Source organism: Mixophyes fleayi, chromosome 11, assembly GCF_038048845.1.
Source record: "Mixophyes fleayi isolate aMixFle1 chromosome 11, aMixFle1.hap1, whole genome shotgun sequence".
NCBI lineage: Eukaryota > Metazoa > Chordata > Amphibia > Anura > Limnodynastidae > Mixophyes > Mixophyes fleayi.
Genome location: NC_134412.1, coordinates 10,397,846 through 10,422,133, shown reverse-complemented (window position 1 = coordinate 10,422,133; position 24,288 = coordinate 10,397,846). Strand labels below are relative to the sequence as shown.

General features: G+C 36.7%; 1 protein-coding gene across 2 annotated transcripts; it reads left to right on the top strand.

Moving 5' to 3' along the window:
• Positions 1 to 2,727: 2,727 nt before the first annotated feature.
• Positions 2,728 to 22,116, top strand: LOC142108029 (B-cell receptor CD22-like). 2 transcript variants are annotated; one of them, XM_075191719.1, is made up of 11 exons: positions 2,728 to 2,813; positions 5,699 to 5,830; positions 7,514 to 7,864; positions 8,642 to 8,992; positions 11,229 to 11,522; positions 13,590 to 13,850; positions 14,743 to 14,836; positions 16,388 to 16,442; positions 16,966 to 17,048; positions 19,454 to 19,517; positions 20,564 to 22,116. In XM_075191719.1, the coding sequence occupies exons 2-11, from the start codon at positions 5,776 to 5,778 to the stop codon at positions 20,681 to 20,683; spliced, it is 1,728 nt and encodes a 575-aa protein (XP_075047820.1). In that variant the 5' UTR covers positions 2,728 to 2,813; positions 5,699 to 5,775; the 3' UTR covers positions 20,684 to 22,116. The 2 variants fall into 2 exon arrangements, with proteins under 2 accessions (XP_075047820.1, XP_075047819.1); XM_075191718.1 differs by having other exon boundaries at positions 7,502 to 7,864.
• The last annotated feature ends 2,172 nt before the right edge of the window (positions 22,117 to 24,288 follow it).

The window sequence follows — 24,288 nt, the reverse complement described above, 5'->3', positions numbered from 1 at the left end:
GTCAGGACTTTGAGAAATTGTACTTTTATTTTTTACCACTTATAAGATCTGCATGTTTATACTGGCAGATAAGTATTGTCATTTCATAAGATGAATGCGCTAGATCATTGCCCATTACTTGCTAGGATTTTATCTCAACAAATTGGGAGTGATTTATGAAAATCACATACAGATCACCAGTGAGTTTTGATGATCCCCCCAGGGCATATCTAAGTGCCGACCTACTCTTCAATATGGGGATGTGTTTCTCCAAATTAGAAGTGCAGCTGTATGTTGAGAGGAGAGGTGAAAAAATCTGAAGTGGTGTAATGTGAATGCATTGATGTACATTGAGTGACATAGCCGGGACAAACATCAGTACCCTTTATAGTTTATAAATTACCTCCAATTTGCTCTATGCAGGGCCTAATTATCAAACTCCCCAACTATGGTTTTGGAACACCCTCGGAAAATTACTTTGACTTAAGCTGGGTACACACTACACTGTTTTCCTCCAATAATCGGCTCAAACAGCCAACATACGACCACTCGTTCAAAAGTCTGGTCAGTGTGTGTAGTGACACGATGGTCGAAAGTCTGCCCAAATGGACGATTGTTGCCTCATTTGGTTGGTCGTACCGTTTAATATTTTCGTTCCAATCTCGTTTCCGCTGTGTAGTGTGTATAAACTTCCGACCGATCCACAACAGTGAGTACGAAATTACAGTCATTGCTCATGACAACATGGCTATAAAAAGTCGCTAAAGGGACATCCGCTCTTCCCTTTATCTTCCTAAACAAGGCTAGTGTGTATGCAGTCCATGGACCGAGCGATCGGACCATCGATCGCATGTAAAATCGCTCGGCATAAAAAGTTGGTCGAAATTTCTGTAGTGTGTACCCAGCTTTACTACTCTTTTATTAGGGGCCGGCTGGAAAAACTAATAATGGAAAGATTAAAATCATCACTATGAAGCCTGCTTAGTATCACCTTAGCATTAACCCATTGATTAATTTAAACTTTCCAGTTTTGTTTTAAAATACTTCATGGCTTTAATCACTTTATATTTTATTTGCTAAATGTTCCTCAATGTACGTCTCCCTCATCTTTCACGTGAGAGTGAGAGAACATAAGGACCGAATAAGTTATAGAAAGAGTTCCAAAGAACAACAGCCCTGAGCTGGTGCAAAATGAAATTGACTCTACCGCCAGAAGTGGTACAATTGGCAGAATGTGTTGCTCTCCCCTGTTCTAGCAGCTACCTGCTGCTGGTGTCTTAAGATCTGTTGCTGTTTGGCATCAACCTCTTAGATATCACATTACAAATGAACAATGCATCTCTCCCTTGGGCCAACCCGCCCACACAATAAATCAATAGCATCCACATTTAATAAATAGGTCTCCTTTCTCCAATCAGCTCAACACTATATGTAAAACGTTTCCATTTAAAAAAGAGACCTCTTTCCCCAACCACCCTGTTATTAAATTAATTTAATTGCATAATTAGCCCTTGCAATATATTAATAGCCACCATAAACCCCACATTACTTTAGTAACCCCACATTTAATTATATTAGACCTCATATTAAATTGATAGCCCCCACCGTCTATATTACTTGAATACCCCACATTACACTAACAGCCCCACATTAGGTAATTCGCCCCAAACAGCATATATATCACACGAAAAACCCCCACTATATTTCATTGACACCACATTACATAATTGAACCCGGGTTAGATTAATACTCCTCATACTACATTGATACCATATATATATATATATATATATATATATATATTTACCAAAGTTTTTCATTAATTCAATACATATTGGTCAGCGTTATTATATTCACATCAACACTGTTAGTTACATACCTCAGTTGTCAGTACATGCACCAACGGACATTCAAGGGTGATATAACTGGTTCAAAATTCAGTTAAATTACCTCAAACTAGCTTGCAATGCAGTTTTGATTTATGTGGGGTTCGATTTGGGTTTTAGTATCATGGCTCCAAGCTCACCATTCCGTTAAAACTAAAAATGATTTAAAAAATTATTCAATGTTTCATGTTCTAGTTTAAATGGCTATAGTTTAAAGTATTTTTAATGCTCTTTTTTAAAATTGGAACATCAAAATATCTTTGTAAGTGTTTTAAAATTTGAAATGTAAATTTGAAGTTTGTCATTACAAAATACTATACAAATTAACCAGTTAAGCTCAATCTATTCCCCTTGCTCAACTTTATCTAAAATATGATAGCCTATCTAAAGTTTACAAATTAATTATGAATTTTCAATCTTCACAGCCGATTCCACAAACCAGTCCAAGAACTATTTTGAAATCAAGTTGAGCATCTCTTTTGGCGAACCTTAAATCAAAGCAATGCATCCAAAATCAATAACATGGTCAATGCCATTATTATAAGTGACATAGAAGAGAGTTTAATCATAATGTCACACTAAATGACTACTAAGCATAGCATAATGACAACCGGACAACACTCAGTTATAATATTGTGTCTAATCAATAAATGTTATTATATAAAATGCATCAAAGTGCATTAAAATTAAAAAAGCATTTAAAAATCCACAACATATCACATGGAAGTATTGCCTTAAAAACATCTGCTTATATTGTAAACAAGACCTTACTCTTTTGTATAATTTTAATTTAACTATGGTTTTAAGATAAGAGGAATCAGGAAGTTGGACAGTGTAAGGAAATTGTAACCACTTCTCTAAACTTACTAGTGACGATTCATAAGGATATTGCAGCCCCTCTTTTCTGTCTTCTGTACATTTCATGAAGGTTTGAAACGTGTAGGATCTGTAAGTATTGGCTTTAATGTTGCTGCTTTACATACTCTTTGTTGCTAAAGCTTTTATAATTAAATTCTGTATTTTTAATTTGCTAAGTAGAAGATATCCAAATAAAAATGTATACAATAATATATGCAGTAAATTTGTAGCAGAAAACAACAAAACTATACAGAAATGATACCACACGTGCAGATATGGTCAGACAATTACATCAAACAAATTGTATTTGTAGTTTAATTTCCCAACTAGAATCTAATGTCTACTTGTCACAAAGTATTTATTTTTTCGCAAAGTCCATTTTCCGCCTGTGGTGTTTTGACAACTATAAATGTTTTGAGATCACAATGAATAGACAGTTAATGGCGTTAATGATAAGAACAGGAAACAATGGTATTTTGCCATGGTGAGTGTATTGTAGTGATGGTGTAAGGAAAATAAACCAGGCAGTGAGTGTTTACACAGTAATGTCGCAATGGTAGTGCACACACGAGTGTAGAGTAGTCACAAAACAGTGTCAACGTACAACCAATTATATCCTCTGTTTTATCCTAGAGGGTATGAAGCCACCAATGAGTGAGGGTCACAGTTAGCGAGTTTACAACAAAAACAGATTTATTGCAGAAATATTATTCCAAAGTTCCACCTAAACTGATACACCTGACATCGCTTCCCATTTGGCATTTAAGTCATTTGCATAACACTGTTTTGATTATGTAGTAAAAGATGGAAATTTTTCCATGTTTGCTAAATTCTAAATTAATTCTTGAAACTATATATTCTGCATGAGAGAAGTGTGATCTTTGAGACAATGGTATTTTTATTTAATTTTAAGGCCAGGTCATTAGAGAGTCACAATGAATCAACCAAGAAATTATATTTATTTTCTTTTTAACCCATATTCTTCATGAGTTTACACTTTTTTTCACGTTTCTTCTAAAATGCTGCTTAGTTTGACATTACGGGCTAGATTTACTAAACGGCGGGTTTGGAAAAGTGGAAATGTTGCCTATAGCAACCATGTGGATTCTAGCTGTCATTTATTTAGTGCATTCTACAAAATAACAGCTAGAATCTGATTGGTTGCTATAGGTAACATCTCCACTTTTTCAAACCCACAGTTTAGTAAATATACCCCCTACTGCTTGATGTGAGTCTAGAAATGCGTTTTACTGCAATAGATCAAAAAAAGTTGGTGCAAAATGTGCATCATTAAAAACATAGGATAAGAACCAATCTCTAGCACCTCAGAGATGAATGAAAACTCCTTACAATATTACACAACTCTGTACAGAACATATGTAGCCATTCACATCAGTCCTTGTTCCATTGGAGCTTACAGGGTAAAATTTCTACCAAACACAAACAAATTAAGGCCCATTTTTTTGAGAGAAGCAAATGAACCCACCTCTATGTTTTTAGACTGTGGCAGAAAACCCGCGCAGATGAGTCAAACCCATGAACCTAACGATTTCAGGCAGCGATGATAATAACTGTGGCATTTAAACACTACCTAAGACCAAAGATTTTCTGTTACCATTCGTAAATCACATAATTGATACAATTAACATCACTAATATCATATATATCATACAAAATATGCATTTGAATAATATACTTTATAACATAAATTGTACTTTTAACGGCATTGAGAGTTTATCATTGATTATTATTAATATTTATTATTAGTGATGTCAGTGATAAAATTGGTTTAGACTACTGTACATGTAGGGCCTGATTCATTAAGGAAAGGAAAGCAAAAAAAAAAGAAGTAACTTTGCACCTTGGCAAAACCATGTTGCATTGGAGGGGGAGGTATATTTAAAATGTGGGGATAGATTTATAGTTCGGATAGGGCATGTCCTAGATCAATTTTAAATTTCAGTGTAAAAGCAAAGCTATAAGGGTGTCTGTGTGTGAATATTAGGGGAATTTAGACTGTAAGCTCCAATAGGGCAGGGACTGATGTGAGTGAGTTCTTTGTACAGCGCTGCGGAATTAGTGGTGCTGTATAAATAAATGGTGATGATGAATGGTGACTTAGTGGTTAGCACTTCTGCCTCACAGTACTGGGGTCATGAGTTCGATTCCCGACCATGGCCTTATCTGTGAGGAGTTTGTATGTTCTCCCCATGTTTGCGTGGGTTTCCTCCGGGTGCTCCAGGTTCCCTCCCACACTCCAAAAACATACTGGTAGGTTAATTGACTCCTATTAAATTGCTCTTTGTGTGTGTGTGTGTGTGTGTGTGTGTGTGTGTGTGTTGTAAGCTCCAACGGGGCAGGGACTGATGTGAGTGGGTTCTCTGTACAGCACTGCAGAATTAGTGGCGCTATATAAATAAATGATGATTTGTTTGCTAGATGAAAAAGCAGCCAGTATTTAACTTATGTGCAAAATAATAAACTAATTTACACACCTTGCAGTATAGCATAATTTGCCCAGGAGAAAACTTACTCCTTTTTTTGCCTTTCCTTAATGGATCAGGCCTGTAATGTTAACAGTGACAATGCTATATACTTTGCCATGTAATTTTATTAACTATGTCATCAGAAAATCCTTTATGAGCTTAAGCACAAACTGTCCTGTATTATGATTTTTGTGTTATGTTCCATCGTACCTGCATTTCACCAACATTTATATCTACACTGGTAAAATTATGCATAAAGATAAAATAAAAGTATAAAACAAATATGAAATCATCCACAACATTTCCTTGTGACCTGTCAATAAAAAAAACAATCCATTGCCCATAGCAACTCTAACAGATGACTATTAGGTTATATTACACTATTAGGTGTCTTTCCTTTTAGAAGGTTTAATAAATCTGCCAGTATGTAAATGTTGTCACAATGTATTGTTTATATATTTTTGTATAACTTTTTATATCTTACTATAGGAACTCTAACAGAGCTCATCAAAAGCAATCACGGAAATAAAATAAAGAGAGAAAGAATCTGAACACTACTTGGAATAATGAGCCAGTTGTCTATTTGCCTGAAACAGTCACTTTTCCTATCTATTTTTCAAGGTAAACTAATCTAAGTAATTAGTAATTGCCTATCATATTCAGTTTATTATAACAAGTGTTTCTTCTACTCGTTGCAAGATTCAGACCATGCCTAAAACCAAAATCAAACTTTAAAAAAAAAAAAATTATATGTAACTAGTTTAAAATTAAATTTTTATGGCAAATCAAGTTATGGGCAACATTTGTGCTATAATACAGATAATTGGACTGATGTAGAGTTGACCTTATGTTGCGTAAAAATGCAAATGTAAATTGTGTCCAAAAATTAGACACATTTTGCATAGTATGCAAGACCTGAATGCATCTGAAAATGTGCCCAGGTATGTACTGAATGCCATGTTCATGTCGATATCATCATCATCAGTGCACATATTGAACCTACTCACTAGCACCTGCAAGAACTACTCCTTCTGACAGTAACATACGCATTGTGTCTAGGTCCCATTCAGTCACATGTGAATACTCGGTTGCTGTACTTGACCTATGATTGCACGCCACTTCCCCCTCCTCTTGTCCACCTTTCTAAATATAAAGAGTCATAAGTATGAGAAGTGCCTGAGTCTACATAGGGACTTGCTCTTATGCTTTTTTTGTGTAGCAGTGAATGTCTGGTCTTCACCAGAGACCCACAAAAGGAGGGGATGGATTTGGCTGAGAGGCACCCAGAAGGCACCACACTATACCCACTAGGCAACATCTGACCAGCATGGACATAGTGACAATGGGATGGAGACGCGATCATAATCAGGAACAAGCCAGAAGTCAGGACAGAAAGTGCAGATTCATAGTCAATAAACAATTTGAAGGTCATGGTCAGCAGTAGTCAGACAACAAGCCGAAGTTGGTGTCAGTTAATCAGAAATGTAATTCTGGGTATATACTTCTACAGACACAAGAACCAAATAGTCAATGAGCAGGGCAGGCCTATATGCCCCAATATGCGAGCCTACATCACACAATGTGCAGATGACTGGTGCCAGTATAATCTACATATGGAGGTTTGTGCACCAACAAAGGAGTGTGGACTGGGAGACATGCAAGTGTGACATCTAACACAATCTCAGGCACCGTGAGTGAGGGAAATTGGAGCCATATGTGAAACGGGTCAGGGGAGTAATGTACAAGGAGAGTATAGGGTGAGCAGTGGAATATGGGTGTGGGGCTCACAGGAGTGACAATTATCATTAAAGTGACTTAGAAAATCAAGGATAATATTCAGTAGTTTTTAAATTCATTTATCATTTTTAGTTGAAATGATTTTTACAGATCCTCTTCAGATATTTGTTTTTTAAAAGCTATGTACAGCGGGCTGTGATTTTTTTCAATTATTTTTGTGTAAAATAATTTTGGGAGGTCTAAAACATCTGGGGGTAAATGTATCAAGCTGAGAGTTTTGCAGCGGGTTTGAAAAGTGGAGATGTTGCCAATAGCAACCAATCAGATTCTAGCTGTCATTTTGTAGAATGTACTAAATAAATGATAACTAGAATCTGATTGGTTTTGCAAACCCACCGGAAAACTCTCAGCTTGATACATTTACCCCCTAAACTTTTACTAGCACTACCATATTATTTGTTTGATCTCATTTCAATATTGAAAATTTGCTTTTACACTGATGAGATTTGAGCTTTGTGAGGACTTTTCCTTATTTAATTGACTTGTGTTCTTAAGTTTGTTTTGCAGACTCAGACAAATATAAATGGTCATTCACATTCCCAGAAACCATTAAAGCACTGAAAAATTCCGATGTGGTGATTCCCTGCACATTCACTGCCCCGTCTGACTATGGAGAGGTCCATGTGATTTGGTTTAAGTACCACCTCTTGAATTATCCACAGATTTACAATGGTAAAGACCAATCTAAAGTAATTGAGGAGTACAGAAGCCGCACCTCACTTGTAGCTAACGGAACAAACAACTGCTCACTGAGAATCAATGATGTGAGGAGGACTGAAAAGTATTATCCAGGAATAGATGAAGATATAAATTCCTATAATCTGAATAACGATCAATATGTCAAAGTGCAACTGTCAGGTAAATGTGTATTATAGATATAAGAAAAATAGTAAAATAATGTGCCATAAAGTAAATTTAAGTTATACTAAGTGGTGTGCATATGAAGTTTTGCAGAGGTGTGAAGTTCAGTACAATCTTTGAATTCAGTAGAACGGCATTCCACTTTGTATTTGTAAGTCCAGATGGAACAAAAACAATAGGGTATATTTTGTGAGCAACCCTAATTCCAATTTCCACCAGACAACTGTCAGTCGATGCCTTCCCACGCTCTTGAAATAGAAATCGTAGCCTATCATAAGTGTCACTTGTGTTCAGACATAAATTGCACGCAATTGCATTCATTGGGGTGAATCCTCCTCTGATGCACGCGCTGAGCGAATTCCCAAAAGATGCGGCAAGCAAATGGACTTATGACCGAGCATGAATCAGACCTATAATGTTTAATAATTTTACTTCAAATTAACTAATCATGATGATTTTAAATTCAGTGCAAAATTTCCCACTGATTAAACCTTTCTGTAGCACAATCATCATACCACTGTATCTGGGGATGAGGGCAGCATGTGTTCATCTCAGTATCTGATCACTACTGACATCATCATTGTTCTTTTCTTCACGACTTGCTGCAGAAGGAAGAATAGTTGTGGTGCATCAACAAATTTAATCTTTAGGGTCAACAACTTGTTTGTAAATTAGATTTTGAAAAATCATGTAAATACATGTACTTAACAGACAAAGCTGTGGCCCTGGATAAAATATACATGTATTGACTTGTACATTTGTATAATTTCTTAGGCTCTGAAGACAAGGATTGGAGTTTTACCATCCCTTACACTATAGTGGCCTTTAAAGGTTCCTGTGTGGAGATTCCCTGCACGTTCACCCATCCCATAAATGCTAAGGATTTTAATTTCTTTTGGTACTTGAGAAGACGTACAGGTTTACCCCAAATCTTCAATAACAGAACTTCCACTGATATTCTACCTGAGTACAACGGACGGACTTTTCTTGTGGGATATACAAAAAATAACTGTACGCTGAGGATCAATAATGTGACAGAACGAGAACAATATTTTCCAGGGATAAATGAAGATATAAATTCCTATGAGTTGAATGATGGAAAATTCACTCGAGTCTTAGTCTCAGGTGAAAAATTTGATCTCTGTAATAGGTAGAATCTGGAATACATTTTATAATCTATTATTTTATAACATATGGGATTTCTGTAATTTACACACAAGTTAAATATTTAATATCTTTTAAGTCTCTATTATGTTGAGTATTAGGCATAGACAAGGATACTTCAATTCCAAAACAGGTGCAGGTGGATTTTAGAATAGAATAGACAAACCCTCAGCTGCTTGATAACATTACCATGTAGTGTATTTATACATCCTTATTATCAATATGTAATACCTTGATCATATGTAAATTGCTGGGAAAATCAGGGCAAACCAGCAAAGATAAACTCATTATCTGTCAGATGCGGTTTAATGTCCTATGTGAGCTAGATCTGCAATATCTGGATTGGATGAAGCCATTGTCACCACCACCCATCCTGGGTGGTGACAATGGACGAAGCTATTGTCACCACCTAGGATATTTGCAGAACTCTCTGCTAGCTGACTAATATATAGAGGGAATAAATCTGCATAGTGCAGTAGAGAAGCTCAGAGGGGCAAAAAATATCATTTTAAGGTTTGCAAGTCCTTTCCATTACTGTTTACATTCACGTAGCTGATTGGTCAGTAGGCTGGATATCAAGATTAATGCTAGTGTTGTAGCAAGTTTTGTGTTTCACCAAACATTAGTTATTGGTATAATGCAGGGTTTACCAAATCCAGCCATAACAGTGCATGATTTCCTTATCTGTTTGCTGGAGCACAGGTGTATCCATTACTGACACATTGTAACAGATCCACAGGTGGTATAATTATTGCACTTGTGACCTGGAAAAAACCTGCACTGTTAGGGGCCACTGAGGACTGAGTTTGGGAATCCCTGGTAAAATTTTATTCAGAGACCAACAAAACGATTAATAGCCACTTCTGGTGTCTTGTATTTATATGTTTGCCAGGTTCCAAAGCCCTGGAGAGACCTCCAATACCTTTCTGCTCCTCTGTTGGATGTTGTGTTTGTGTCTTGTATATGTTTCATCACAATACTTTAAATGACTTTCTAAATAGCATTATTGGGGAAGGAGCTGAATGTATCTTGCTAGTGTCTTCCCTGATCTTGGTAATTAACCAAGATGGCAAGTATGGGGAGCCATTTTTTTAAATGTATTACATGAGATAAAATAACTTTTTCAATGCTATTTTTAACTTGAGTCATTACTGTCATTACAGTACCCTACAACTAATTCTGAGAACAGACAATTTAAAAAAAAATCTATAGAAAGATTGAAATTAAAATATATAATTAGCACCACAGTTTAAAACATTAACACAAGCGGAGGCTGTAAAGAAATGTAGTCAGAAAAGATATTCCCAAGTTTACAAACTCAGCTCCCATTTAATTTATTACCGTATCACACCAAGCTGGTTCTCAGTAGAAGACCCCAGCTGTTGTAATGGTTGGGTAGATTAATATACATTCTGAAACCCCACTCTTCTCAGTGAGGCAAGATAGTAAGGCAAGGTAATTATTTTAATTATTAATTATTTTAGAGCTATTTATAAATCATTTCAAATGTTAAAAGATTGTAATCCTTTCCCTTCCACGGACTTAAAATATAGGTCATCAACGCTGGACCTTTAAACCACTGGGCTCTATATCTGTCAGTCTCATGTACATTATTTCAAGTTAGTATTACTCAATGACTGGCTGGGATGGGGAGCAGGAGGGCATGTGCCCCCAAGGCTGGTCCTATAGTGGGCTACCTTGGGATGGGTCACTGGGCTATCTGTATATTCCTAATAGACTGCAAAGCCAAGTCTCGACCCCAGGCTAAAATTTGCCAGACAGCCCCTGGTGTGACTGTATTATACCCTTCCCTCGATCGTCTTGCAGTTATCCTATTGTTTTTTTCATAAAAAAGTTAACTTCCAGTAAGACTTGTCAAATTGCATAGGAGAACCCCTTCTGTACCTAGTCAGCCCCCAGACATGTTCAGAAAACCTCCAATATCCAGGATCTGTCCTCTCTGCCTGTTTATACTATATGCAGTTATGCTGCACCTTGACCATCACATCTGGACATTCCTAATTTTTGGGATATTATATTAGCTAGAGAAGCCCGTGAGCTGTTATGGGTTACTCCAAGGGTCTTCAAGGAATCTATAAACCCAGAACCAACTATGTAGCCAATGTGTTTAGTAACATAACAGGTCACGTCTCTTCACGGATGCCAAAGTTTCAAATATTTAATTCTCTGTTTTCAGATAACCCACCCATGCCATTAATAACAGGAATGGAAGAAATGGAAGAGAAAAAGACAGTGAAAATTGTCTGTTCTTTAAATTACACCTGTGCGTCCAGCCCCCCATCTCTTAAATTGAATAAAGTGGGACATGAGAGAACTGTGAGGTATAAAGATATATCTCCAGGATATTGGATAATGGAAACTGAAATGAGTTATATACCTTCCTATACAGAAGATAACACCCTGATCGAATGTATAGCTACATTTCCAAATAATATTACATCAACTCGAAAGGACACCCTGCATATTAAATGTAAGTAATCTACTACATATATGGTACTTTAATCCAATTGTATGAAATGGAATCTGCAATTGTTTGTGCAAGTAACATCCTGGAAATATGTTTTGCAATTTTGCTTTATATAAATTAAAACAATTATTAAATAGGAGTGTGTGTGTGTGGGTGGAGAGGGGTAATTAAATATCAAGACAAAAAATACACAGATGTTGGGATACAAAAATTAAATCCCTAACGGGACAGGACAAAGGTTACTCAGGAGGTAGCTTTAGAGAATGCACCAAGTGCACCGAGCATCACCAAGCCATGGTGCCTGTATATTAATATATATGCAGTGGTCGAAGTGGTATCTTAGAAGTGGGGATATAGAAAATGTAAGTGAATGGAATTTGATAGTTTTGCAATGAATTCAGCAGGGGATTGTCGGTATGGCATACCACAGTATACACCCCCACTTCAACCACTGAATATATGTAAAATATCAATTTCTGTATTTTAAAAGGGCAACGAATGCCAGAACATATGAACTGCAGAGTAAATGTTTAGATAAACATATAAATAAGGAACTGCAGTTTGCTATTAATAATGGTGTCCTGGGAAAATAACATTAGCTTCCCTGTATTCAAAATGTAACGCAAAATATATTGTACATCAATAATACTTCATGATGTCAACAGAGAAAGTACTATGTGTCTCAAAATATTTATTAATAAGTCCAGAGTTATGAGATAAAGGAAATGTGTGACAGCGGGAAATACCTTTTAACTCAAAGTAAACTGTAAGGCCACTGGGTATTAAAAATTAAATAGTGTCCTCCTAGAACCATGCGGTGGCATGATGTACTTTGTTGACATTGACAGATGAGGCATTTAATGAAGCCAAGGAAACCGAGGCTACCTATTGAGACAAATCCAGCTAGTCAAGAATGCCCCAACAACTGGTGAGCTTATAATGACTTCTCTGCAACAAAACCACAAGGGTATCAGTATAATAACAGCAAAATGGACCATGATGATTACTTAGCACAAGTATAGACATGCACAAAAGCACATATGAAATGAATGGAACAGAGAGAACCTGAGGATCGCATTGCTCACCAGCCACCCATAACTCTTTACATTGTAGACATTATAGAGTATTCTTAATATTTTATTTATATTCAAACACCAAGAATCTGTAATTATGATCCTTTGTACAGTGCTGCGGAATTAGTGGTGCTATATAAATAAATAGATGATGATCCTCCAGGCTTTCTTTAAGAGAAAGGTCTTACCATGGTCGAAACCTCTCTTAGACGGTGGGATTTGAACAATCAACCTAATAGGATAGGAGAGGTTATTATATGACACAAGTTGTTTAGCCACAAATTATTTATTATTTCTCTGTAGTATGGCAGTGGACCAATGTATCCCACAGTGCTGTAAAGAGGACATAGCACTTACAGGGTCTTCTAAATATTTACCAGGCCTGGAGAAATAGTAAGAATAAGGAAACTGATCACAATAGCTTATAATCTGTATTTAAGATAATGGTATCTATGTCTTAATGGCAGGCTGATCGCTGTCAGGTACAATGGGCTCAGATGTTGCCTGCAGGAAGCCAGAAAAATTAGTCACCCAATAGCCCCAAGTAAAGAGCTTGTCATAGTAAATGCACATTACATATGGGAAGCTAGTTGTGCTGGAATGTTCACCTGATATTATGCCATCCGGCTGTAGCAGGGGCATGATGGGGTGGAAAGAGAGTCAGATATTATACTCCACTCTGGCAAATTTCTCATGCGTAGAGTCCAACAAAGTGGAAGGGAATTCCAGAGGAGTGATCCTCACTGTTCAGGCCATTTTTGCCCTTTAGTTCTAGAAAATTTCTGTCCCTAAACTTCTACTTTACAGGAATTAATTTGTCGGACAAGATTTTTATAGCCGTTTATTTAAATACTTGGTAAACGCACAACAAACCCTTTCAAACACCCTTATTAAAAACATTTATTTGCCCACTATCTATTTATATTTAAAAATAGATTCTCAGTTTATAAAATTTTGATGAAACACTGAACCTTCTAAAAGTATTGTCATCTAACAGATGGACCAAAGAACACCACTATATCAATAGTTGAGAACACAAAGACCAAGGAAGGAGATAATGTTACTTTACGGTGTACAAGTCAAGCTAATCCTCCGGTAACACATTACATATGGTACAAGATTGGAAAACCCAAAACTTTATTACCAGAACATGAAGACAAAATAACCGTGCGGAACGTGACCTCAGAGAAATATATCTGCTCTGCAAGTAATGGAATAGGAACAGCAGATTCCCAAATGTTTGAGTTTACCAATCAATGTGAGTACTAACATAGCTATGTGTGGCTAAGTAAAGTAGATTTTCAAGCATTGACAGATGTTGCTGTGTACAGTATAGGAATATATGATAACTCAAGAAATCAAGGAAATATATTTTTTTGAATAGAAGAGGAGGAATTGGATAAATTGTTAGTAGAGGAAGATGAGAGTAACAATTTGGCAAAGAGCAAAGTTCTTTGAATTTTTATGGATTCAGAGCCAGTTAATCACTCTGCCAAGTTCATGGTGACAAAAATTATGTATTGAGCGAAATTCTCTTTTGAAATGTCATAGCTGAACAAAATTGTGTTATTAGAAAGTTACATAAAAAATAACTTTTGTGTCCCTCAATCAACTTTTTGTGTAAATCATACATTTCTGAATCGATTAAGCAAAAATATAACTATGAGAAAACTATTAAAGCAGTCCTAATGGGAATGTGTCAGTTACTAATACAACAAATTATAGTGTGAAACCCTACTCAGCCCAACTGAAAAGAGTGCTTTTTATTTTTTAAAAAAATCCTATCTATCTACTAGAAACATACATAGCTTCATGTCCACATTCTTCTTTTGGGAATTACATCTCTAAAATAGACTTTGCATAACCATATTCTTCCTGATTAACCCAAACTCTATACTGTGTGCTCCGACCTTAAACCTTTGATAAATTGAGTGAAACAATAACAGAGCTAAACACTGCTTGATAAATAGACTCCTTTATCCCATTAATCTATAGTGTAATGATAACTATGGAGATATGTACAAGGTTTTGCTCAAAACATTTCCTACCATATTTATTTTATACAAACATAAATACCTTCGTATTTACCTGTTGAACGTTAGCACGTGCAATGCAATTACTAAAAAGAACTACCATATGTTGTATTACAGCTGGGAATGGAAATGACTACTTACCCGTGATTATTGGAAGTGCAGCTGGACTTGGTTTTATAACATTGGTGATCCTCATTTTCTGCATTTTTAGGTACAGTATATATATAGAAAATCCAGTAATAATAACAATAAAGTTATACACACTTTAATTGTAAGAAACACCAAAGAAGAATGCATGATGTAAACATTCTAAATCAGAAAATATATATAACATATCTCACTATAATAAATGATATGTGTAAACAGTTGTATTAACAAATGTGAAGCACGCCATGTCTCTGACATCACTGGTGATCAAAGATAATAATACACTACTGTGGCCACTTTAGGACATATCTCACCCATCCCAGATTGTGACGAAGATAATATACTTAACATTTGTTCATACATTGTGTTTGAACAATACTCTTAGGTTAACTACTTCCTGTCTTCCTCTATCAAGTTTACTTCCGCTAGATATGACATTGACAGTAATGCACACAGCTCCAATCCCATACCTAAACAAGTACTTGTTATATCTAGAGATGCTCGCTGACCCCCGTGAACTAGTTTTGGTTTTGGATCTGAATTAGCTTTGTGTTTTGGTTTTGGCTTTGGCAAAACCACCCTCATGGGTTTTGGTTTTGGTTTTGTATTTTTTAGAAAAATCCTAAAATATGCAAAAATTACATAATTTTGCTTTTTTTTTCCCCCTACATTATTATTAACCTCAATAACACTAATTTCAGTTTGCAGTCAGTTTTGACCACCTCACAGATCCTGATATTATTTTCATACACTTTCGAACAAATACTGCAACAACCTGAGTGGATCTTAAGCGACAGAGCAATGACACAAACACATGGCAGTTCATAGCACATCTAAGACCCATTGGCACATAGCAGTGGCAGAAAAGAAAAATGGTGCAAGATGGAAGTGTCCTTGGGACCCCCACCGTTATGTTGGATCTTAAAAAGGAATCCAAAAATCACGAGATCCGAGATCCGACGACGTAACAATGATGTTTGCCTCGCTTTCAAATCCGAAAAAGCACGAAGGGGCTCGGTACTCGGATCCCCTAAGTTCGGGTGTGTTCGGTTCTCGAGGAACTGAGCCTGAGCATCTCTAGTTATATCCATGTCAATCAAGTGTTTGGTTATTCCAGAGACATCTCAGCCTCTTCTGATGATGCACTTCTCTTCCAACATGGGATTGCTGATCTGTAACTGAGGGAGAATGGAATTCTTGGAGTAACTAACATCTATAGCTAGTAGTCAGATAGATAGCAGTCGGAGTCAGGAGTTCGGATCGGGTCATTCCCTTGTCACCCAAAGCACTACTGGAGAATCAAGTTTGTGGTCACAATGTGCGTAATCTTTTTTCTTTTTGCATCCTCAGAAAACCCAAATTGAAGTACAATTATTACACATACTATTTAGTGTATATATATATCGCGATTTTGGAAACCAAATATTTTAAGCAAACATCTCTACAACATTGCATCCGTGTAGCAGAAACATGTTTACCGAAAGGAAAGTTGCGTAGAAACTAAAAATCACTGGAGTAATTTGAATGTACTTTGGATAAATGTAAAAAAAAATAATTATTTTATATACTAATTAAAATAAACGTGTGTCCTAAAGCCTACAATCTGCTATTCTAGAAGGAAACAAAACTCGTCTGTTTCAAAAATAACGAAAACAGCGAAAAGCATTGAGGTAATTTCATACATATACTCTTAAATCTTTGAATGGGCGATAAGTTGGTTGACAATTATGGTAGTAGAATTTTACCAACCAAATTAACAATGTAAAGCACATAAATCTTAGTAATTCAGCAGTAGAATTAGAGTCAAGGTTTCTATCCCTTATTTGGCCAAGCATTCTTTGAAAGGTTACGTGGGTTCTACAAGGACTATGCATCATTAACCAATTATTTTATATTAATAAACCTGCATTGGCTTCCATGTGAGACTTAATTAAAATATGAATATTTAATAAAATGGTACAAATAGCACATATGTTCTGAGACATCAGACAGTATCTCCTTATTCTATATCATCCGTTGTTATTGAAAGCTAACATGTATCTGCATGTACCTGCGATTAGTGCTCAGTACAGAATCGTATTCTAATTATCAGAATGTTTTTGGAAAATATTAGTGATTTATTTTAATTGGTGGAGCACACTGTACAATGTTTTTTTAATTGTTCATTAATTATTGCACAATTTGATGGTCCAGGAGGAGATACCAATGAATGACCACTTCTATGGGAATGTGTGTATGCAGAACAACAAGGACATACCGGAAGAACTTTACACCAGGTCAGATTAAGTTTTAATAAAACAATGTTGTCTTCTTTTTGTCCATTGCTTATTTGTATCACTACACAGTACAGTCTTTAATATACCTCTCGATCTGAGCTTCATTAGCTTTATGTGAGTTCATCCTAAATTTACTCCTCTTACTTTTCAAATCCAGTTATCCTATCTCTATCCCCTCCAAGAGGAATCTCGAGCCTTGCTACAGAAATTACTTGGAGCTAGTTTATAATAGAAAGATTTGTGTACTGCTGTGTATAGGTGGCCCACTGCCAAAGAGGCTATGGTCACACAATGTTGGTGGCATGACTTTGTGTCTTTTGGGGTACCCAGCATGTGAGAAGTGCGAGAATGTCCCCTACTCCCCTACAAAAAAAATCTTCTCCCCCAGCCTTATCATGCCATCTCCAGCCAAATCATTCCATCCCCAGCCACAACATGCTCTTCAAAGCCACCTCAAGCCACCCCTAGCTACATAATGCCCTCTCCAGAAACATAATGTACTTCCCAGTCAAATAAAGCCATCCCAGTCAAATCATGCCACCTCCAGCCACATTATGCTTTCCCAAGTTACATAATGCCCTCCCCATCCACTAAGCATCATCATGCCCTCCCCAACTACATAATGGGAAACCCAGAGACCTAGGACCATCTTCTGTCCACACTAACAGGCCTAATGATACCAGGAGTGATCCTAAAGCTTGTGATGAGGGGCTAAACATGTGTATGTCATTCATTTTTTCCATCTCAACGTGGCCAAATTAGACACTAATCCTGACAGTTGGCACTGGCACCAGGTGGCAGGATTGCTCTGTATGTGACTAGTATTTTTGTTTCTATATTGCATCTGCATGTCACCTTAGGAAGACTGGCTATAATATAAAATAATAACACTTGCCTACTAAACGGAGATGAGCTTCTCCTCATAAGTGTACGGTATAGCGGCTTAGTAAACAGGAGTTTTAATCATATCATATCGTATTGCAGCAGGGTTACAGCTATCATAAGATAAACTGAACTGCTTGCATTAGTTAGATTTAGGCGGCGAAATGACAGGGGTGGCACAGACAGAGACACTTTTATGTTAATTCAGCATTGTAAGAGACTACATCTGTCACACCCCTTCATGATGGCTCTAGTGGTCAATCCACTTGTGACACTTCAACTCCCAAACAGCTAACAGCAAGTTCTATTACAGGTGTTGAAAATTTGGGCTCCTGTGTTGCACTGCACTCTGACTGACAGAGTTCAGTGTAGGATACGTAATAACTATATATATATTAGAAGGGGCACATATATGGTCATGCATATCAGACTGAGTACCATATATTAGTCCAGCTCTGCATGATATAGCTCTGCATGATATATCGCTCAAGCATTGCTTTGTATAGTAGGCTTGGTGCTAGATATGACTTAGCATTTTAGACTTGGCACAAGAATGACTCAACTTTGTATAATTGACATGAGATATGGCTCTACCATTGGTGCAGCAGATGCAGTGCACCGGGGCCCATGGAGACAATGGGGCCCGCTGCATTGCAGATGCAGACGGCCGGGGGCCCCAGTTCCCTCATCCCCGCCTCCCTGCATCGGTGCCCACAGCTCTCTAGTTCCGCATCTAGGCTCAACATTCCGTAGGTGGCAACAGGCATTGCTCAGCACATTACACTTGGCAATAGATACGGTCTGGTTTCGTACACTTGGTCTCAGATATAGCCCACTGCCTTAGATCTAATAGCAGGTAGGGCTCAACATGTGGCAGCTTCTATTTGTACTGGCTCCTAGATTTTGGACATATTTGTTGAGACCTGCTCTTACCCTAAGTGCCTTCATAGCCTGTTATACTAGTTGTTTACTGACCTGGTGCTAAACCAGTAAGATTCCGGGGAAGCATTTGCAGTCAGCTTCAGTTCAGTGAACATACAGAAAGGACGGCTCCGAGACGTGCAGATGTGAGCTGTAGCAGTGATTGCTGATCACTGTTTTCATGCAGTAAACTGCAGTAATCCCCCTACATAAATAACAATGGAGTTCTGAGCATTGGGTGGTCTGTGCAGGGGATCTGTATAATGTAGCTGGCAGTATGAAACTGCACCTGGATCTGGCAATCACCAAATATTTGTCTTGCAAAACAACCTTATTTTACATGGCGCCTGACGTCAGATGTCGGCCCAAACTTTAATGACACACCTTGTGCACCAATTCAATAAAAAAATTTAAAAAGCACACATATGACACATGAAATCTTGTCTGCTGTCCCCGTTCTCCAATAACTTATTTAGTACATGAATGAGGCTCCAATGATCAGTATTTTATAGTATTTTTAAAAAAAATTGTAATAAACTATAATTGTAGACATGGAATAGCCCTGAAAACTATGATCTATGTGTAACATTCATATGTTATAGGGATTCTTCCCATGGAATCTATGATAATGAAATAGAACGAGCCAAAAATACGAGACAGACCAAGGTAAGTATAATTTTGTGATTATTGGAGCTGTATTTAAACACTTGCACGTATAGGTATTTTACACACCTACAAAGTCTGTATTTAAACAGAGACGACTGCACTGTTATAATATTATTAATGTACAACTGATTATGGGGGCATCCTATCATTGCTTAGCCCCATTACCACTGCACCCACTATTGTTAAGCCCCTGCTTGTAAACATTTTAAGATAGGAGGGTTATAGGCTGTAAACACATGCCTTTTTTGTGCATATTAAGGAGTTTTTGCTTGTATTGTTGCTAATATACACATAAACTCCTGCCAATAATATCTGTATATATGATGACTTCTAATGCCATTGCTTATAATTGAGCAGTTATGCTCTTAGCATTTCAGTGTTCATTAGAAAAAGTTGTGTATTAGAAGAAGCAACACACCCCATCTACAAAATCTTACAGAGAGGAAAAGTTCCCTTGAATATCTTTGTCCTTTATAAAACCACCTGGCCTACAGCCTTAAGCCTTTAAATAGTGGCTAGATTCTTTGGAGATGGCTAATATGCTTGGGAATGTCCGTAGGGGAAATATTATCATATATATATATATATATATATATGATAACATTTCCCCTTACGGTCATTCCCGAGCATAATATATATATATATATATATATATATATATATATATATATGAATCATGATGTTCATTATATGAATGACAAATATGATACTATGCTACATTTGTATGGTGTCTTTGGACCTTATCAAGTGTCAGTTTTCAATATTTTTTAAATGGCTTGAACCCTACCCCAACCAAGAAAAACCAAATAAGTTATCTAGCGTATAGGTTGAACTGTGAATGACATTGGTGTAAAATAAACTATTGGCTTAATCAAAAGACATACACAGATTAGCAAATGGTGCTAAGGTCCTAGATTAATATATGGTAAAACAAACCAGTGGACATTCGCTCACCTCTATCCCAGCAACACAGGGACAGGTACAACTCTCTGTTGTTTTTCTATGAATTAGAGATTCCTATTCAGCATTTTTTTTTATTTTTACAGGATAATCAAGATGAGTCAGATGGCATTTTATATACTTTAGTCGAACTTCCTCCACCAAGTCAAGGTCCGAAACAGGCAAAAAAGTTTGAGGAAATGGAATACTCAGTTGTAAAGTATTAGATTGTTGTTTTATATATATATATATATATATATATATATATATATATATTTATAGAATGGTCGGGCCTGTTTATAGGCACCTTTCATCCTTTTAATCCCTAAACATCTATGGAACTGGGCTGCAGATAGGTGTTCAACGTGCCTCTGCTAACCTCCCAGAGCGCAGTCTGTCGTCTGGTTTGCTCAATTGTTTTGAGGTTGTGGTAGCTTTTTCTTACCAGCAGAGGCAGTAGACCTCTTGGAATACTGGAACAAAACCCACCTCACATTAATTGGTATATAAATTCCTCCAATCAGAAGCATTGACACTTGTATATGTCTTCCTGATTGATTCAAAGCTTTGACCAATTAGTGCTGAAAGGATAATTCTGCAACTTTATATTTAATACACTTTTGAACCTCATCTGCCAGAAATGCATTAGGATTATAGCTGGAAACCAACTTGCTTTAGGACTGTGCTTCGTTCGATATATATCTTTGCTGTTTGCTAAAGAAACTCCTTCGTAAAAAAAAAAAAAGAAAAAATGACGTCAACATGTTGAAGACATTGAATTCTAAGTAGAAAATCAATTTTGGAAATAAATTCTAGAATTTATATATATTACATTACACATAGCACACACACATTTAAACATATGCGTTTGTAAATATAGTTTTCATTTCTATTGACACACAAAGCAAAAGCGTGTTTGGTATAAGTCTTATTTTTGTTGTTCATACTTGTTAGAATAATTATCATTCTCATTAAATTATGAAATTCTAGATTTGTATTGTGTATTGTTATAATAAATGCTGTTATTTATTGGCTCCACATTCCATATTATATTGTACTATCTTTCCTTTTGTACTACTGCCATCTACTGTACATCACGCACTCTTGCGCCAGGGAGATTTACCAACGTTTTATAAATGCTGCTAGACAAGCAAATGTTCTCTCTTGATTTTTCTAGGACTTAATAATAGACATCATTAAGCTGTGTTAGCAAAATCTAAATATTAATATTACTTGTATTGTATATGTATGCCCAGGCATACAAGTGGATCTTAGCATGTGGATATTTTAAATTGGATGCGTGCATAATGTAGATTTGCGTGTGAAAATTATTACACCTTCATAGGTGCAATCAGTGTGTCTCCATGGTACGTATCACTAGCCTCCATACTTTGTAATCAGAGAATGGGCTGTATAAATTAAACATGTCACCAGCGATGGGTTCCGTTTGTCACAATGACCAATGAGCACTGGGCTCTGTGTGTTACAAGGGCCACCAGTGACTGGTCTCTGTATATTACACTGACTACAAGTAAATGGGCTCTGTATATTACCAACAACCATGAATTTTTAAGACAAAAGGAAATTCCATTGTATAATTAATGTGTGAGTGACAAACTGTTGTTACATAAGAGAACAATAAAAGCCAGTTTTTAATGGATACCAGTTATGTTATGCTTTAAACTCACACCAACCGCTTCATGAACACCCCAAGTTGCTGGTGGCAGAGAATTTATAATACATTCCGAAATCAGGAATAGATCAAATCCATCATACATTGTACTCCAAACTGTTCTGCTTCATTTACAGTGTTGGGAATATGCGTAGCTTTCAAACCGATCTTAAAACAAAATAAAAAGCGTTTCTACAATTTGTTAACACAAAGTCATTTCAAGATAGGCAATTGTCTGCAAACACTTGTTATTAGCTGAGACCGGTGAAGATAATGGTAACCTTCCCAACCAGTCATCCTATAATCAGTGGGTTCCTTCTGCGGAATAACTAGACAATGGTCTATTTTGATTTGGGTGGATAATTTCTAAATTACTGGACTGGAATGCATGAATGGAGATCTAATTACATTCATGGGATTGTGGTATGTTAAACATATGACTTAAACGCCGTCTCTATTTTTTCCTCTTTCATTATTTTATTGAAGCAATTAGCGCTGCACCATTCAAAGTTCAGATAAGAAAACATAAAACAGTCAATTACAGACATTTCATAGCAAAGCCACAAAGTCAGGAAACATTTTAAAAGAAAATATTATTGTTTGGCTGCTTGTGCGCACGCGATCAAACGTCTCCCAGAACCTAGGCACGACCAAATCCCCAAGAGATTACAAACACTTTGCAGTTAGTACAATAAGAGCAAAATATAGCTGTGAGCCTGCACTGGAATATTTCCAAGTAGGAGGAAGGTACACTTAGTCCCTTGGCGTATAAAAATAGTACACACACCATGTGAGCCAGAATCTGTCCCCGGCTTTCCACTCAGAGAACATATTGAGTGTAAAGAAAAAAAACCTGTATCCGGATAAAATTTCTCGCCCCCTAGCACAGATGCTAAACTGCACCCTATACTATCCAACCTTGGCATGATCAAATTCATCCTGCATGTCAATGCTATGAAGCACAAAACACATCCCCCTGTATCATCCGATGACCGCTAAAACATCTAACTAGGTAATGAAAAGCTGTGAATAGCAGAATATTTGAAGCTAAAACCAGGCCTGTGACGCTGTTCTACTGTAGTAAGAAAGAAACTGATGGCATTTAGAGCCCAACACAGTTAGTCTAAAATTAATGGTCAGCAGTGATCAGGTCCTTTCAAAAGTATAAACATAAGAAATGTGAAGGAAAAGTATGATTAAAACTCAGGGCCTGATTCATTAAGGATCTTAACTTAAGAAACTTCTTATTTCAGTCTCCTGGACAAAACCATGTTACAATGCAAGGGGTGCAAATTAGCATTCTGTTTTGCACGTAAGTTAAATACTGACTGTTTATTCATGTAGTACACAAATACTTGATAGCTTATTTGTACACTGAAATTTAAAGTTGATATTTGTGTGCTACATGAAAAAACAGTCAGTATTTAACTTATGTGCAAAACAGAATGCTAATTTGCACCCCTTGCATTGTAACATGGTTTTGTCCAGGAGACTGAAATACAAAGTTTCTTAAGTTAAGATCCTTAATGAATCAGGCCCTCAGTCTTTATTAACGTTACTTTCTATTGGAATGCATTGGACAGTTGTTCGGTGACATTGTAGGTTGTCCAAGGTTTTAAATCATTCATTTTATTCATTCAATAGATATAGTTACAGTCTCGCTATACAGGGCCATCTTAACAACATTATGGGCCCCCGGGCAAAGGAGTGCTCCGGGGCCCCTAGATATTGATATAGATATATAGATGTATACAGATACAGATATAGATATATAGAGATAGATAGATTTTTTTCTTTTGCAGTATTATTTATTCTCATTAAGAGCTGTGCCTATGGAGCCCCCTTGCCTGTGGGGCCCCCGGGCAGCTGCCCATCGTGCCCAATGGAAAAGATGGCCCTGTCGCTATACTACCATCTATATGGCCTATTTATCAATAACATTATTCATTCAAATCAGCTGCTTTCGAGGGACAGACGCATATTTAAGTGTCCTGATAATTTATGACTGGGGCATTGCAGCAGATATTGAAAATGATTGCTGCTGTCGCTGTCTCTTTGAATTCAAAAGCAATCACCATAGTGTTCTATGGGGTTCGCTATTCTGCTCCATTTAAAAATCAATCAAAGATTTTTCGAAACTTGTGCCCTATAGCTAACGCC

Excerpts from the sequence above, each read along its gene's own strand:
- LOC142108029 (XM_075191718.1), top strand. The coding sequence starts at position 5,776 with ATGAGCCAGTTGTCTATTTGCCTGAAACAGTCACTTTTCCTATCTATT. Across the intron at positions 14,837-16,387 it reads CTCATTTTCTGCATTTTTAG|AAGGAAACAAAACTCGTCTG; the intron begins GTACAGTATATA and ends CTGCTATTCTAG. Across the intron at positions 16,443-16,965 it reads AAACAGCGAAAAGCATTGAG|GAGGAGATACCAATGAATGA; the intron begins GTAATTTCATAC and ends TTGATGGTCCAG.